Source organism: Muscardinus avellanarius (assembly GCF_963383645.1).
Source record: "Muscardinus avellanarius genome assembly, chromosome: 11".
NCBI classification, from domain to species: domain Eukaryota; kingdom Metazoa; phylum Chordata; class Mammalia; order Rodentia; family Gliridae; genus Muscardinus; species Muscardinus avellanarius.
The window spans coordinates 90,056,080-90,069,035 of record NC_137797.1 but is presented as its reverse complement, the minus strand read 5'-3'; the positions used below and the strand labels follow the sequence as shown (position 1 = coordinate 90,069,035).

The following is a 12,956-nucleotide window of genomic DNA, read 5'->3' as shown; positions in this document are numbered from 1 at the left end:
CAGACAGCCTCAGCTACTTAGTGGGGCCCTTTGCAACTCAGTGAGACCCTGTTTCAAAATAAAGAATTTAAAAAAAAATGGGACTGGGGTGTAGCTCGGAGGTAAAATGCTCATTCTCAGTGCCGGAAAAAAAATTTAGTTTGCTACAGCTAATGATTATAGATATTATAGAGCTTTATATTATAACAATAACATAAAGTTATTATAAATGCTTCTATTTCTCCCCAAAACTTCCAGCTGGGCGTGGTGGTGTGCACTTGTAATCCCAGTACTTGGGAGCCTAAGGTAGGAGGAGTGCAGGTTCGCAGACAGCCTCAGCAACTTGTGAGGCCCTCCGCAACTTAGTGAGACCCTGTTTCAAAATAAAGAATAAAAAATAGGGCTGGGAGTATAGCTTGGAGGTAGAATGCCCCTGGGTTCAATTTCCAGTTCTGTAAAATAAATGAATACATAAAAACTACCAAATTATAAAGATGAAACTGAGCACTTTATTTAATAGTTAAACAATAGTTAAAAAGCAGTTCACTGTTTTTTGGGGGGGTGTGTGTGTGTGTGTGTGTGTGTGTGTGTGGTACTAGGGTTCCTGGAAACCCTTCTACTTCCGGGCTACACTCTCAGACCTATTTTTATACTTTTTTATTTAGAAACAGGGTCTCCTAAGCCAGCACAGCTGGCTTCGAACCTGCGCGATCCTCCTGTCTCCGCCTCCCAAGCACGGGGATTACAATTGTGCGCCACCAGGCCCGGGCAGTTCACTGATTTTAGCAAACCTTGGCTTCGTCATACAGGCCATTGCTTCCTACCTTAAACTTTAAATTCAAATTAGCATCCTCAATTTTTATAGCAATGTCAGATTCTTGGCTATGGGAAGAGTCTGGTTAGAAAGTGTGTGGACTAGTTATTACCTACCTCAAAGTCCTCAGTTTCTCATAATATACATGTTGATACTACCTTTTCAAGCCAAAAGATATTAGCTAAAATAAACTACTTCCTGAGGTTCTTACATTTAATGAGAATATGAACGTGGTTATGTTTCAAATCTTTTCTGAAATTCTAGTCTTCTTTATGACTGTTAAGGATGAATAATGGTAAACTCTAGAAATATGTACTGTGTTACAGTTATTTTTTCAAAATGTATTCATCTAGGTGGCACATATCCGAGCAGAAAGAGATATTTTGGTGGAAGCAGATGGTGCCTGGGTGGTGAAGATGTTTTACAGTTTTCAGGATAAGAGGAACCTTTATCTAATCATGGAATTTCTCCCTGGAGGTAAAAGAAAACATAGCAGTGACAGATTGCCTATGCATTTCTTTACGTGTGTTAATAACTTTGTTAACCCTTACATTCCTAGCTCTGAGGTTTTGCATGGTCAGTCACTGCTACCTAGAATTGTCTTTCCTAATGGTGCTCATTTTTAGCACAAATCAGATTATCATCAAGTAATGATTAGGTTGGCACTTTTTTTTTTTTTTTTTTGCAGTACTGGGGATGGAACCCAGGGGCATTGTACCTCTGAGCTACACCCCAACCCTATTTTTAGTCTTTTTATTGTTTGAAACAGGACTTACTGAGTCGCAAAGGGCCTCGCCAAGCGGCTGATGCTGTCTGTGAACCTCGATCTTCCTGTCTCTGCCTCCCGAATGCCGGGATTACAAGTGTGCACCACCACATTTGAAATACTACCATTCTGGGTTCATTTCACTGTAACCAATTAGATTGTTATAAGTGTAGAGTTAAGAAAAATAAGTCAGAAAGCCAGGCATGGTGGCATATGCCTGTAATACCATTACTTAGGAGGCGGAGAGAGGAGGATGCCTTCCTCAACTTATTGAGACTGTTTCAAAATAAAGAATAAAAAATAGGGCTGGGGGTGTCGCTTGGAGGTAGAATGCCCCCAGGTTCAATACCCAGTACTGAAAAAAAAAATTTTTTTTTCCTAAAGATCCAATGCTGTCCACAAGTGACTTTTTTAGTGACCGACGTCCTGTTTTTCTTAGACTAATGAACTCAGTCAGGCTGTTGTTGAAATTTTAAAAGAATATATTTGGTTTCCAGGTGTGTGTATTCTGATTCTTTTGCAGTTGGATGTATTTTTTTCATCCATTCAGTATTACTTCATTGTCAGTTCTGCTTTGATTTAATTTCACATACTCTCCACCTAAAAAAAATTACATTTTGAAAATTTGCGTGTGCAGTAACATTTTTTATTTGCCCCCAGACATGGTTGGAAGGTATACTGGGTGGGTCATAAAATGCCAAATTGGATATAATGCTGATCACAAAGAAAGGGTTCGCAAGATGCTGCTCTCTGGAGGCACTTTGCGGAACAAGAAAGCAGCCCTCCTTTCCGTAGGTGACATGATGACACTGTTGATGAAGAAGGACACCTTGACAGAAGAGGAGACGCAGTTCTACATTTCAGAGACGGTCCTGGCGATAGACGCCATCCACCAGCTGGGTTTCATCCATCGGGACATCAAGCCAGACAACCTTCTGCTGGACGCCAAGGCATGTGAACACTGGTGAATCCGTAGCTTCTGTGTTTTAGAGAGTACTAGAGTTGAGCTTTGTGATGGGAATGGGCAAATGCAGTCTATTTATTGCTAAACTACGTCATTTCCTAGAATGGCACGATAGGAGAAGGCTCTGGAATGGGATGACGTCATGGGGACATGGATGTAGTGTCTTGTTGTTTTGGTTTATTTTTTCTTTTATGTAGTGCTAGGGATCAAACCTATGGCCATCTTTATCTTTTTCCATTTTCTGTTAATTAATTAATTTATTTATTTTTGTGCTACTGAGGATTTAACCCAGGGGCATTCTACCTCTGAGTTATATCCTCAGCCTCCTAAGAGTACTGAGATTACAAACATATGCTACCATGCCTTACTTCTTATTTTGAAACACAGTCTTGCTAAATTACCACATGCTAGCCTCAAACTTGTAATTCTCCTTTCTCAGCCTCCCAAGTACCAGGATTGCAGGCATGTACCTTTCTGCCTGACTCTAACATTTTCTACTAAAAAATCGTCATCCTCAGCCATGGTGGCGCACACTTGTATCCCAGCATTTGGGAGGCTGAGACAGGAGGATCCAGGTTCACGTACAGCCTCAGCTACTTAATGAGGCCCTCTGCAACTCAGTGAGGCCCTGTTTCAAAACAAAGAATAAAAAATAGGGCTGGGGATGTAGTTCAGAGGTAGAATGCCCCTGGGTTCCATTCCCAGTACCTTAAAAAAAAAAAAAAAAAAATCACCCTCAAATGTTTATACATTTACCTGTATGATATGTAAGCTGAGAAATTTTAAAGTAATTGCATTTGAAAGAGGAGTTTGTAATAAGACTTTTGTTTTCAATGTTACTATAATCTGCTTTTACTGAAATTTCTTTTTAGGGACACGTAAAATTATCTGATTTTGGTTTATGCACGGGGTTAAAGAAAGCTCACAGGACTGAATTCTATAGAAATCTCACACACAACCCACCAAGTGACTTCTGTAAGTTTAAGCTTGTTTATTTTTGTCTGGTTAAAATATTTTGTCTGGTTTAATTCAGTACTAGTTTGTAGCTTTTTTTGGTGGTGGTACTGCCAATGGAACCCAAGGGCGTTCTACTTCCAAATTATATCCCAGCCCTATTTTATTCTTTAATTTGAAACAGGGTCTCACTAAGTTGCTGAGGGCCTCACAAAGTTGCTGAGGCTGGCAGCGACCTGCGATCCTCCTGTCTCAGCCTCCCAAGTCCTGGGATTACACGTGTGCGCCACCACGCCCGGCGTCAGCACTGTTAAGAACTAGAGAGTCCCTCCTTCCACTCCGCACTCCAATGCACCCATGTACTCTAGGTGTATATGTGTGGTTTTGTCTTTGGGGAACTTTTCCCCTCGTGATTATAATTTCGCCTTGTTGAAATTAGCATTTCAGAACATGAACTCAAAGCGGAAAGCAGAGACGTGGAAGAAGAACAGGAGACAACTGGTGAGTCGGGCTCTTTAAGAAGGGATTTTGTGCACTGGGCTTAAAATCTCATCTGGTCTGTACTTGATTGTTTTGTGTCTTCACAGGATTTGTGCTTAACTCCATAGCAACCACAGAGCTTGTTGTGGGGTCACATCATTTCTTTTGTATCTCTGTAAAGCAAGTTGTTGATTTTTCACTTTATGATTTAACTTTAGAGTACTTTCTTTTTTTTTTTTTTTTTTTTTTTTTTTTTTTGCAGTACTGGGGGGAACCCAGGGACATTCTGCCTCTGAGCTACACCCCAGCCCTAACTTTTTATTCTTTGTTCTTGAAACAGGGTCTCACTGAGTTGCAGGGGGCCTCACTAAGTAGCTGAGGCTGGCTGTGAACCGTGATCCTCTGGTCTCCGCCTCCCAAATACTGGGATTACAAGCGTGCACCACCAGGCCAGGCCTCACAGTTTTTAACTCTGTAATATTTCCCCTCTATTACTTAGCAAATTTGTAAAAATTGCTTTCTCCTTTTTCCCTTTTTCTTATTAACTAGGACCATGAACATTCTTAAGATTAGGAATGTAGCCAGGTGTGTTGACACTTGCCTATAATCACAGTACTTGGGAAGCTGAGACAGGAGGATCAGAGGTTCCAGGCCACCCTTAGAAACTTAGACCCTGTCTCAAAATAAAAAATAAAAAGGGCTGAGGTGTGACTCAGAGGTAGAATGCCCCTGAGTTCAACCTCTAGCACGTGCGCGCGTGCGCGCGCACACACACACACACACACACACACACACACACACACACACAATGTGCCTTAGACTTTGTTTTCTTAGACTCTCATACTGTGTGTGGCACAAACAGACAAGTGCTGAAAGAGATATAAATCACCGTTTCCTCAGGAAAGTAACTAGACTAAACAATGGTCTGACACCCCTAAAACCAAATGGCTGACCTTTGCACTATTGAGGTTAGTCTCTCAGTAGCACAGGTAATTACAAACTCTTTCAAAACATTTTAGTGTTTTTAAAATGTACTGAGTGATTCATTAAGGAGGAAACTTCATTATAATTTTAAATGCGTCACTTTTAAATCACATTTTACAATTAAGAATTCTAGTATTCCATACTTTTAATGGAAAAAAATGAGTGCTGCTTAAAAATATGATAAGGGAATTCTGCACCCCCTGTTTACAGAGTTTCCAGGGTCGTCATGGAGTATTATTCTCAGGGCCAACAGTCACCATGTCTTGTTTCCCAGGGAAGAAGTAAAGAGGACTTCATTGGTCTCTGGGACAGGAGATTCTTCTGCCTGTTAACTGCCAGTTGTGTCTTCTCCCAGGTTGTTGAGATGGCAAAACCTGCTGTCACACCTCACAAATGGACCCTAATTCTTGCTCAGAACTACTGCCTTAAAAATGGTTTTTATAAATCAGGCACAGTAACACATACCTGTAATCCCAGTAGTTAGGAGGCTAAGACAAGAGGATCACAAGTTTGAGGCCAGCCTCTGCAACTTAGCAAAGCCCCTTCAAACATTCTTTAAAAAGGGCATGCCTGCAATCCTCGCACCTGGGAGGCTGAGACAGGAGGCTTGTAGGTGGAAGGATAGCCTCAGCAGTGTAGCAAGATTCTCAACAACCTAGCAAGACCTTGTCACAAAACAAAAAGTAAAAAAGGGTTGGGGGTGTAGCTCAGAGTTAGAATGCCTTGGGTCCAGTCTCCAGCACCACAAAAATAAAATAATTTTGTTGATCTTCTTGAGAGGCAGAAATCATATTCTTTATAACATTACCTGACTCGCTACCAATTACTAAGCATTATACATGCTAAACGCACAAAATAAGTATTAAATACAAAGTCCTCTGTATATAGCTTTCTCCAGTAGTGTACCATATTCATGTATGTATTCATATATATCATATTCATATATATATACATTAAGAACGTTGGCTTGACAAGCTTCTCCTTTTAGGCGTATTCCACAGTTGGGACTCCAGACTACATTGCCCCGGAAGTGTTCATGCAGACGGGCTACAACAAGCTGTGCGACTGGTGGTCTCTGGGCGTGATTATGTATGAAATGCTCATAGGTGCGTCCGCCGCGCTCTACGTACGTCACGTGCACTCCCTTGAGCACTGCTGTTTGACCGTAGTGCAGATGCGATGCGCTAAAAAACGATTCCTGACAGTCCTCGGTGCTAAGTACATGATGATAAATGCCAAGGCCTCTTCAGCAGTCCTGCTGCAGAAAGGGAGGGATTTCCCTGAGCACCCGTGTACCAAAATTGTTCCCACCTGGCTTTGGGGTGAAATGGGGAGCGAGGGGTCACTTACTGGCCACCTCATTGTAAACTGACGAACAGTGATGTATTTTTTAACTGTTAAATAGAGCATTCAGCGCTGCTTCTTGTGACACATTTGTAGTAGGTATAATTTAATTGATCAAAAAATATATATTATGCGCAAATCTTTTGCTTTCTTTGATATATAGGCTATCCACCTTTCTGCTCTGAAACGCCTCAAGAAACATACAGAAAAGTGATGAATTGGAAAGAAACTCTAGTCTTTCCTCCAGAAGTACCTATCTCTGAGAAAGCCAAGGACTTAATTCTCAGGTCAGTGACTAAGTTTCAGGAAGAGCTCGGGTTGTCTTAAAACTTCACAAGTACCTAAAGGTCTCCTGGGGGCGGGGGGGACACTGATCGGCACAGTCAGGGAGGTCAGTCAGCAGAGCTCCGTAAGAACGGGCGCTCTTAGCCGGCCATGGTGGCGCACACTTGTCGTCTCGGTACCTGAGAGGCGGATACAAAAGAATTGCGGGTTCAAGAACAGCCTCAGTAAGTAGTGAGACGCTCATCAACCTAGAGAGACCCTGCTTCAAAATGAAACTTAAAAAATAGGACTGGAGGTATAGTTTGGAGGTAGAATGCCCCTGGGTTCAATCCCCAGTACCACACACATACACACAAGTGAACTCTTAAAAGAGCTTGGAGATGAAAAAAAAGTAGTTCAGAAGAGGGAGAGGGTATTACTTCAGGGGCTTTATATATATACATATGTTAAAAGTAACACATCACTGGGCATGGTGGCGCACACTTGTGATCCCAGTACTTGGGAGGCTGAGACAGAAGGATCGCATGTTCAGAGCCAGCCTCAGCAACCTAGTGAAACCCTGTTTCTAAATAAGAAATCAAATTGCGCTGGGAGTGTAGCAAGACATCACTCCAGTTAGAATGTAATGACCAAAACCTGTTAAAGAGAAAAGGGAAAATAAATGTGTTAGTGGCAGAAACTTATTAGCATGAAAAGCTATATGTGAAGTCTTTTAAACAAAAGACTATATTCTGCTTTTTTTTCCTTTTTGTGGCACTGGGGATTGAACCCATGGGCATTCTGCCTCTAAGATATAACCCCAGCCTTTTTGAATTGTTGTTTTGAAACAGGCTTTCACTAGGTTGATTGTTTTTATTATTATTATTATTATTATTATTATTATTATTATTATTATTATTATTGTGGTACTGGGGTTTCTGGAAACCCTTCTACCTCCAGGCTACACTCTCAGACCTGTTTTTATACTTTTTTATTTGGAAACAGGTTCTCTTAAGCCAGCATGGCTGGCTTCAAACCTACGCGATCCTCCTGTCTCCGCCTCCCAAGCGCGGGGATGACAGTGTGCGCCACCACGCCCAGCTCTCGCTAGGTTGTTGAGCGTCTCACTAAATTGCTGAGGCTGGTCTTGAACCACTGTGGTTCTTCTATGTCTCTGTCTCCCAAGAATTACAAGTATGTGCCTCCATGCCTGACAAAGTTAAAACATTTTGATATTGTTGTGAATGGCTAGAAGGAATACAAATTGGGACCACCTACAGAAACAGTCAAATGACAGCATATTATTAAAATAATCTTTAAATTCTAGCCGGGAGCTGGGCCCACGTGGTGGCACACACTTGTAATCCCAGCATTTGGGAGGCTGAGACAAGAGGATCGTGGTTCACGGACAGCCTCAGCTACTACTTAGTGAGGCCTTTTGCAACTCAGTGAGACCCTGTTTCAAAATAAAGAATAAACCGGGCGTGGTGGCGCATGCTTGTAATCCCCGCGCTTGGGAGGCAGAGACGGGAGGATCGCGCAGGTTCGAAGCCAGCCTCGCACGCTGGCTTAGGAGACCCTGTTTGTAAAAATAGGTCTGGGAGTGTAGCCCGGAGGTAGAAGGGCATCTAGGAACCCCAGTACCAAGAAAGAAAGAAAGAAAGAAAGAAAGAAAGAAAGAAAGAAAGAAAGAAAGAAAGGAAGGAAGGAAGGAAGGAAGGAAGGAAGGAAGGAAGGAAGGAAGGAAGGATCTAGGAACCCCAGTACCAAGAAAGGAAGGAAGGAAGGAAGGAAGGATGGATGGATGGATAAAAAGTAGGGCTGGGGCTGTAGCTTGGAGGTACAATGCCCCTGGGTTCCATCCCCAGTACCAAAATAATAATAAATAAATAAATAAATAAATAAATCTATATGACCTCTGACCCAGCAGTTCTGCTTCTAGGAATTTCATTTATAGAGATAATCAAATATGTGTAAAGATTTAGGTATGCTTAGCATGGTATTATTTTAGTAGTAAAAATTAAAAATCACCTAAGTCTTGAACGGCAGGCTGGCTATTGTGATAACATCTGCATATTGTTATATAAATGATAACACCTTTATGTATAAATTTTAGAAAATGAATTTATAGAAAAATATTTAATGGCTTTGGAACATTTTTTCAGTATATTAAGTGAATGAAAGTAGTCCTAAAAGAGTCATTACTTTATCAATACAATATTTTAAATATTATAAGAGAATAGAAGGAAATGGCTCCAAAATACTTAGTTACCCCTAAGTAATGCAATTAAAATGATTGTTATTTTCTCCCATGTTTCCCACAATGAGCATAGTTTTAATAAACATAAAAAATAATGCTTTAAAATAATTCTTTTGAAATAGTGCAATTAGAGTGCTTATCTGTAATTTATGTGGTAATTTCTGTTTCCTTGTTCTAGATTTTGTATTGATTCTGAAAACAGAATTGGGAATAGCGGAGTAGAAGAAATCAAAGGCCATCCCTTTTTTGAAGGTGTCGACTGGGGGCATATCAGGTGTGTGTGAGGCTTCGAATGGGGAGGGAGGTGTGAGTGAGGCTGGTTTCTAGGTTGTCGTTAATTTGCCCTAATTCTGCTAGATTAATATGAGAAGTAACAGCATTAGGATGTTAAATCACTGTTTTCTGGATTATGTAAGTATGTGAGGTTTAACTGGTTACAGCTAAGTAAATCATTTTAGGCTAATGTCTATCCCTACAGGAAAAAACACATTTTAAGTCTGTTTAGATTCTTTTAGTCATAGTTATACAAGGAAGGCTCTTAGCACATAAAGATGTATTTATATCTCATACTTACTGTAATCTCTTTGTCTTCTAATATACTATAGTATGTCTAATAGAGCATCGTGTGTCTCTTTAATTTCTAAAAAGATAATCTTTCTTTACACATGGGGGAGGTTAAATAAAGCAAGCAACATTAAAAATTTGCTTATAGCTGGATATGGTGGTACACATCAATTCCATTACTTGGGAGGCTAAGACAGGAGGATCGCAGATTTGAGGACAGCCTCAGCAGTGTAGTGAGACTTTCAGCAACCTAGTGAGACCTTGATTCGAAACAAAACATAAAAAAGGGTTGGGGTGTAGTTTGTAGGTAGGATGCCTCTGAGTTCAATCCCTATACTAAAAAAAAAGAAGAAGAAGAAGAAAGAATGTGTTTATAGTTGGTCATTGTGAGTTTGGTCCCCCCCCCCCAATTTATGGCTCTTCTTTTGTTCTCTGTATAGCAGTTGAGTCAAGTCATCTTCCCTCCTTCCCTTTGCTCTTAGCGTTAGAGGCCTGCTGGAGAGGACCCTTGCCTCCTTGGCCCACCTGTATAAGTTGTATTTCTCTCTCTATGTGTGTGTGTGTGTGTGGGGGGGTGCTGGGATAGAACCCAGGGCCTTACACACGCCCGGCAAGCGCTCTACCACAGCTCCATATGCAACCCATTGTTATTTTGAGGCAGGAACTCATTAAGCTGTTCCAACTTGCAATCCTTCTGCCTCCACCCCCTGAGTAGCTGGGGTTATCAGCTCATTGAAAGAACTGTGCTGTGCCCCTTTTAATAGTCGGAAGAATGCTTGGTCTAATCTCAGGTTTCTTTATGTGATTCTGGGGATGGAACCCAGGGGCTTTCTACCCATGCACCACACCCTCGGCCCTTTTAACTTTTTGTTTTTGAAGCAGGGTCTCACTAGGTTGCTGGTGCCAGTTGCAAACCTGCAGTCCTCCTGTTTTAGCCTCAAAAGTACAGGCATGTGCCACCACACCCATTTTAATCTATTGGGTTTTGTTTATTGTTTTTTGTTTTTGTCTTACTGGGAATTGAACCCAGGAGCATTCTACCTCTGAGCTACACCCCCAGTCCTTTTTTTTTTTTAATTATTTATTTTGAAACAGGGTCTCACTAAGTTGCAGAGAGCCTCACTAAGTAGCTGAAGCTGGCCACAAACCTGTGATCCTCCTGTCCCAGCCTCCCTAGTACCGGAATTACAGGTGTGCGCCACCACGCCCAGGACTCTTGGATTTATGATGAGGAAACGGTTGCGGGAAGGACTCCCCCGCCTAGGTTCGTACTGCTAGCTGATTACAAGAACGGTCAGATCTCAGAGAGCCAGGGTTTCACTAAACCAAGTTTACTACGATAGTGCACTAAGTGTAGAGTTGGAATAACTCTGGTAAAAATATGGATAGTGCATGCCTTTAATCTTATAAACTTAACACCTAAGTAAATTTATTAAGCACTTGTTGAAATCAGCAGTAAAAACGATAGTTTCTTTTAACTGCTGCTATAGTTAACTGCTTTCAGCCTGTTAAAGCATTTTCGCCAGGCGTGGCGGTGCACTCTTGTAATCCCAGCACTTGGGAGGCCGAGGCGGGGATAGCGCAGGTTCAAAGCCAGCCTCAGCAACCTAGTGAGCCCTTGCTTCCAAATACAATATGAATAGGTCTGCGAGTATAGGCCAGAGGTAGAGAGCCCCTGGGTTCCATCTCCAGTACCACAAAACAAAACAAAGAAAGCATTTTCATGACTAGTTCTTTTTAACCTAATACCCCTGATTCTCTTAAAATTGCTATGATGGAGAAGTTTTCACATCCAGATTTTTATCATAAACATGTATTCAGTCCCTTAATCCTTTGTGCCCCTTATTTCCCCAAATGACTTTGGACTTACAGATCTTCTACTGAAAGAATTCTAGTACTAAGTCACTTAGGTAGGGCCCAGTCCTCATAGTATCTATATATTTTATATGATTATAAAATATTTTAAATAAAATACCTTCTCTTTTTCTCTCGGCACTTTTTTCACTTTAAAAAGTAACATGAGAAAGTCTGGTATAAAAATATAAGAATGCCGAGTAAGAGAAAATATTCCAGAAAAAATGATACTCAGCTGTTTTGAAATCCACTTAGTTATTTTCATATGCATGATAAACTCCTTGGCATTTCTAATATCTATAAACAGCGTGCAGAGTCTGAAAGAATCATTTGTTGGAAATTAAGAGTTCAAGAGCCGGGCACGGTGGCGCGCGCTCGGAATCCCAGCATCGGGAGGCTGAGACCAGAGGGTCACGGTTCTCGGCCAGCCTCCACTACTTAGTGAGCCCCTCGCAACTCAGTGAGACCCTGTTTCCAAATAAAGAATAAGAAATTGGGCCGGGTGTAGCTCAGTGGTTGAATGCCTCTGGGTTCCATCCCCAGATGCAAAAAAAAAAAAAAGAATTCAAGAAAATTTACCATGGCTGCTCTTTGTAGGGAAAGGCCGGCAGCAATCCCTATAGAAATCAAAAGCATTGATGATACTTCAAACTTTGATGACTTCCCTGAATCTGATATCTTACAACCAGGTAAGGCCATTTTATAACATAACCGGTGCGACTGAAAGTCAGTGAGGATGACGTTTCTCTAATGAAATCCCTTTGCCCTTGGTTAATTTTTCATCTTTCCAGTGCCAAATACCACGGAGCCGGACTACAAATCCAAAGACTGGGTCTTTCTCAATTATACCTACAAAAGGTTTGAAGGGCTGACGCAGCGCGGCTCCATCCCCACCTACATGAAAGCCGGGAAGTTGTGAGCGGGCCCATCCCACAACCAGGAGAACTCAGGTAGCTGCGTCGCCAGGCGCGCTCGGCGGGTATCCAGACACTGAAACACCTGGCGACGGTGGTGCTCACTGGCGGCGAGAGGAAATTCTACGGGACTAGGATTTCTGAGACTACTACAGGAATTGGTTGGCAGTGCCAGCTGGCTTTTTTTTTTTTAATATTTTATTATTTTGTTAACTTTATTATACGAAGGTACTGGAATAAAAGAAACGTACATCCCTTCCTAACTGCACTGCCTACGTGCGTATTAAGGTCCATTCCGCCCGTGGGCGCTGTGGCTTTGAACTGTAACACCTCGAAGCAATTCAGGAGAAATACATATCACTTCAAGCAACATAGGCTCACGTGTAGGTGAGCTGCAGTGCTGCTGCTTCACTGCAGGTCTCTTGGGTCGAGATAATCAATAAAAAGCCATCCAGAGCTGGTGTCAGAACACTCGCCCTATTGGTTTGGACATCCATAGAATATGTATGAAAACAGTTTCTGCAATGGTTTTAAGAAATGTAAAAAGAAATACACTGGTTCTTTAAAAATAGAATTTATCCTCAAGTTATCACACAAACACCATAGTAGGGAGTAGGTTTCCAATGAGGAGGAAATGTCACACCTCCACTCAAGCACTCCACGGATATTTACTTTGCATTCAGAAACACCAATGACCTTTATATACGTAGTCTGTATACTCATAGGGAGACGTACTGAATTATATAAAATGTAAAGTTGCTTTTCTTGTGACAGGAGGACTTTTTTAAACAAGAGGACATGGCATTATTTTAATT

General features: G+C 41.5%; 1 protein-coding gene across 1 annotated transcript in view; it reads left to right on the top strand.

The window, feature by feature from the left end:
* STK38L (serine/threonine kinase 38 like) overlaps positions 1-12,146 on the top strand; it is a gene marked incomplete at its 3' end in the record, with an annotated part of 37,502 nt that extends 25,356 nt beyond the window's left edge. The window contains exons 5-13 of the mRNA XM_080705672.1: positions 1,147-1,270; positions 2,355-2,509; positions 3,396-3,498; positions 3,917-3,978; positions 5,930-6,047; positions 6,449-6,572; positions 8,988-9,083; positions 11,825-11,916; positions 12,019-12,146. Coding sequence (XP_080561798.1) covers positions 1,147-1,270; positions 2,355-2,509; positions 3,396-3,498; positions 3,917-3,978; positions 5,930-6,047; positions 6,449-6,572; positions 8,988-9,083; positions 11,825-11,916; positions 12,019-12,146 — 1,002 coding nt within the window. The remainder of the gene's footprint in view (positions 1-1,146; positions 1,271-2,354; positions 2,510-3,395; positions 3,499-3,916; positions 3,979-5,929; positions 6,048-6,448; positions 6,573-8,987; positions 9,084-11,824; positions 11,917-12,018) is intronic.
* Between the last annotated feature and the right edge of the window lie 810 nt (positions 12,147-12,956).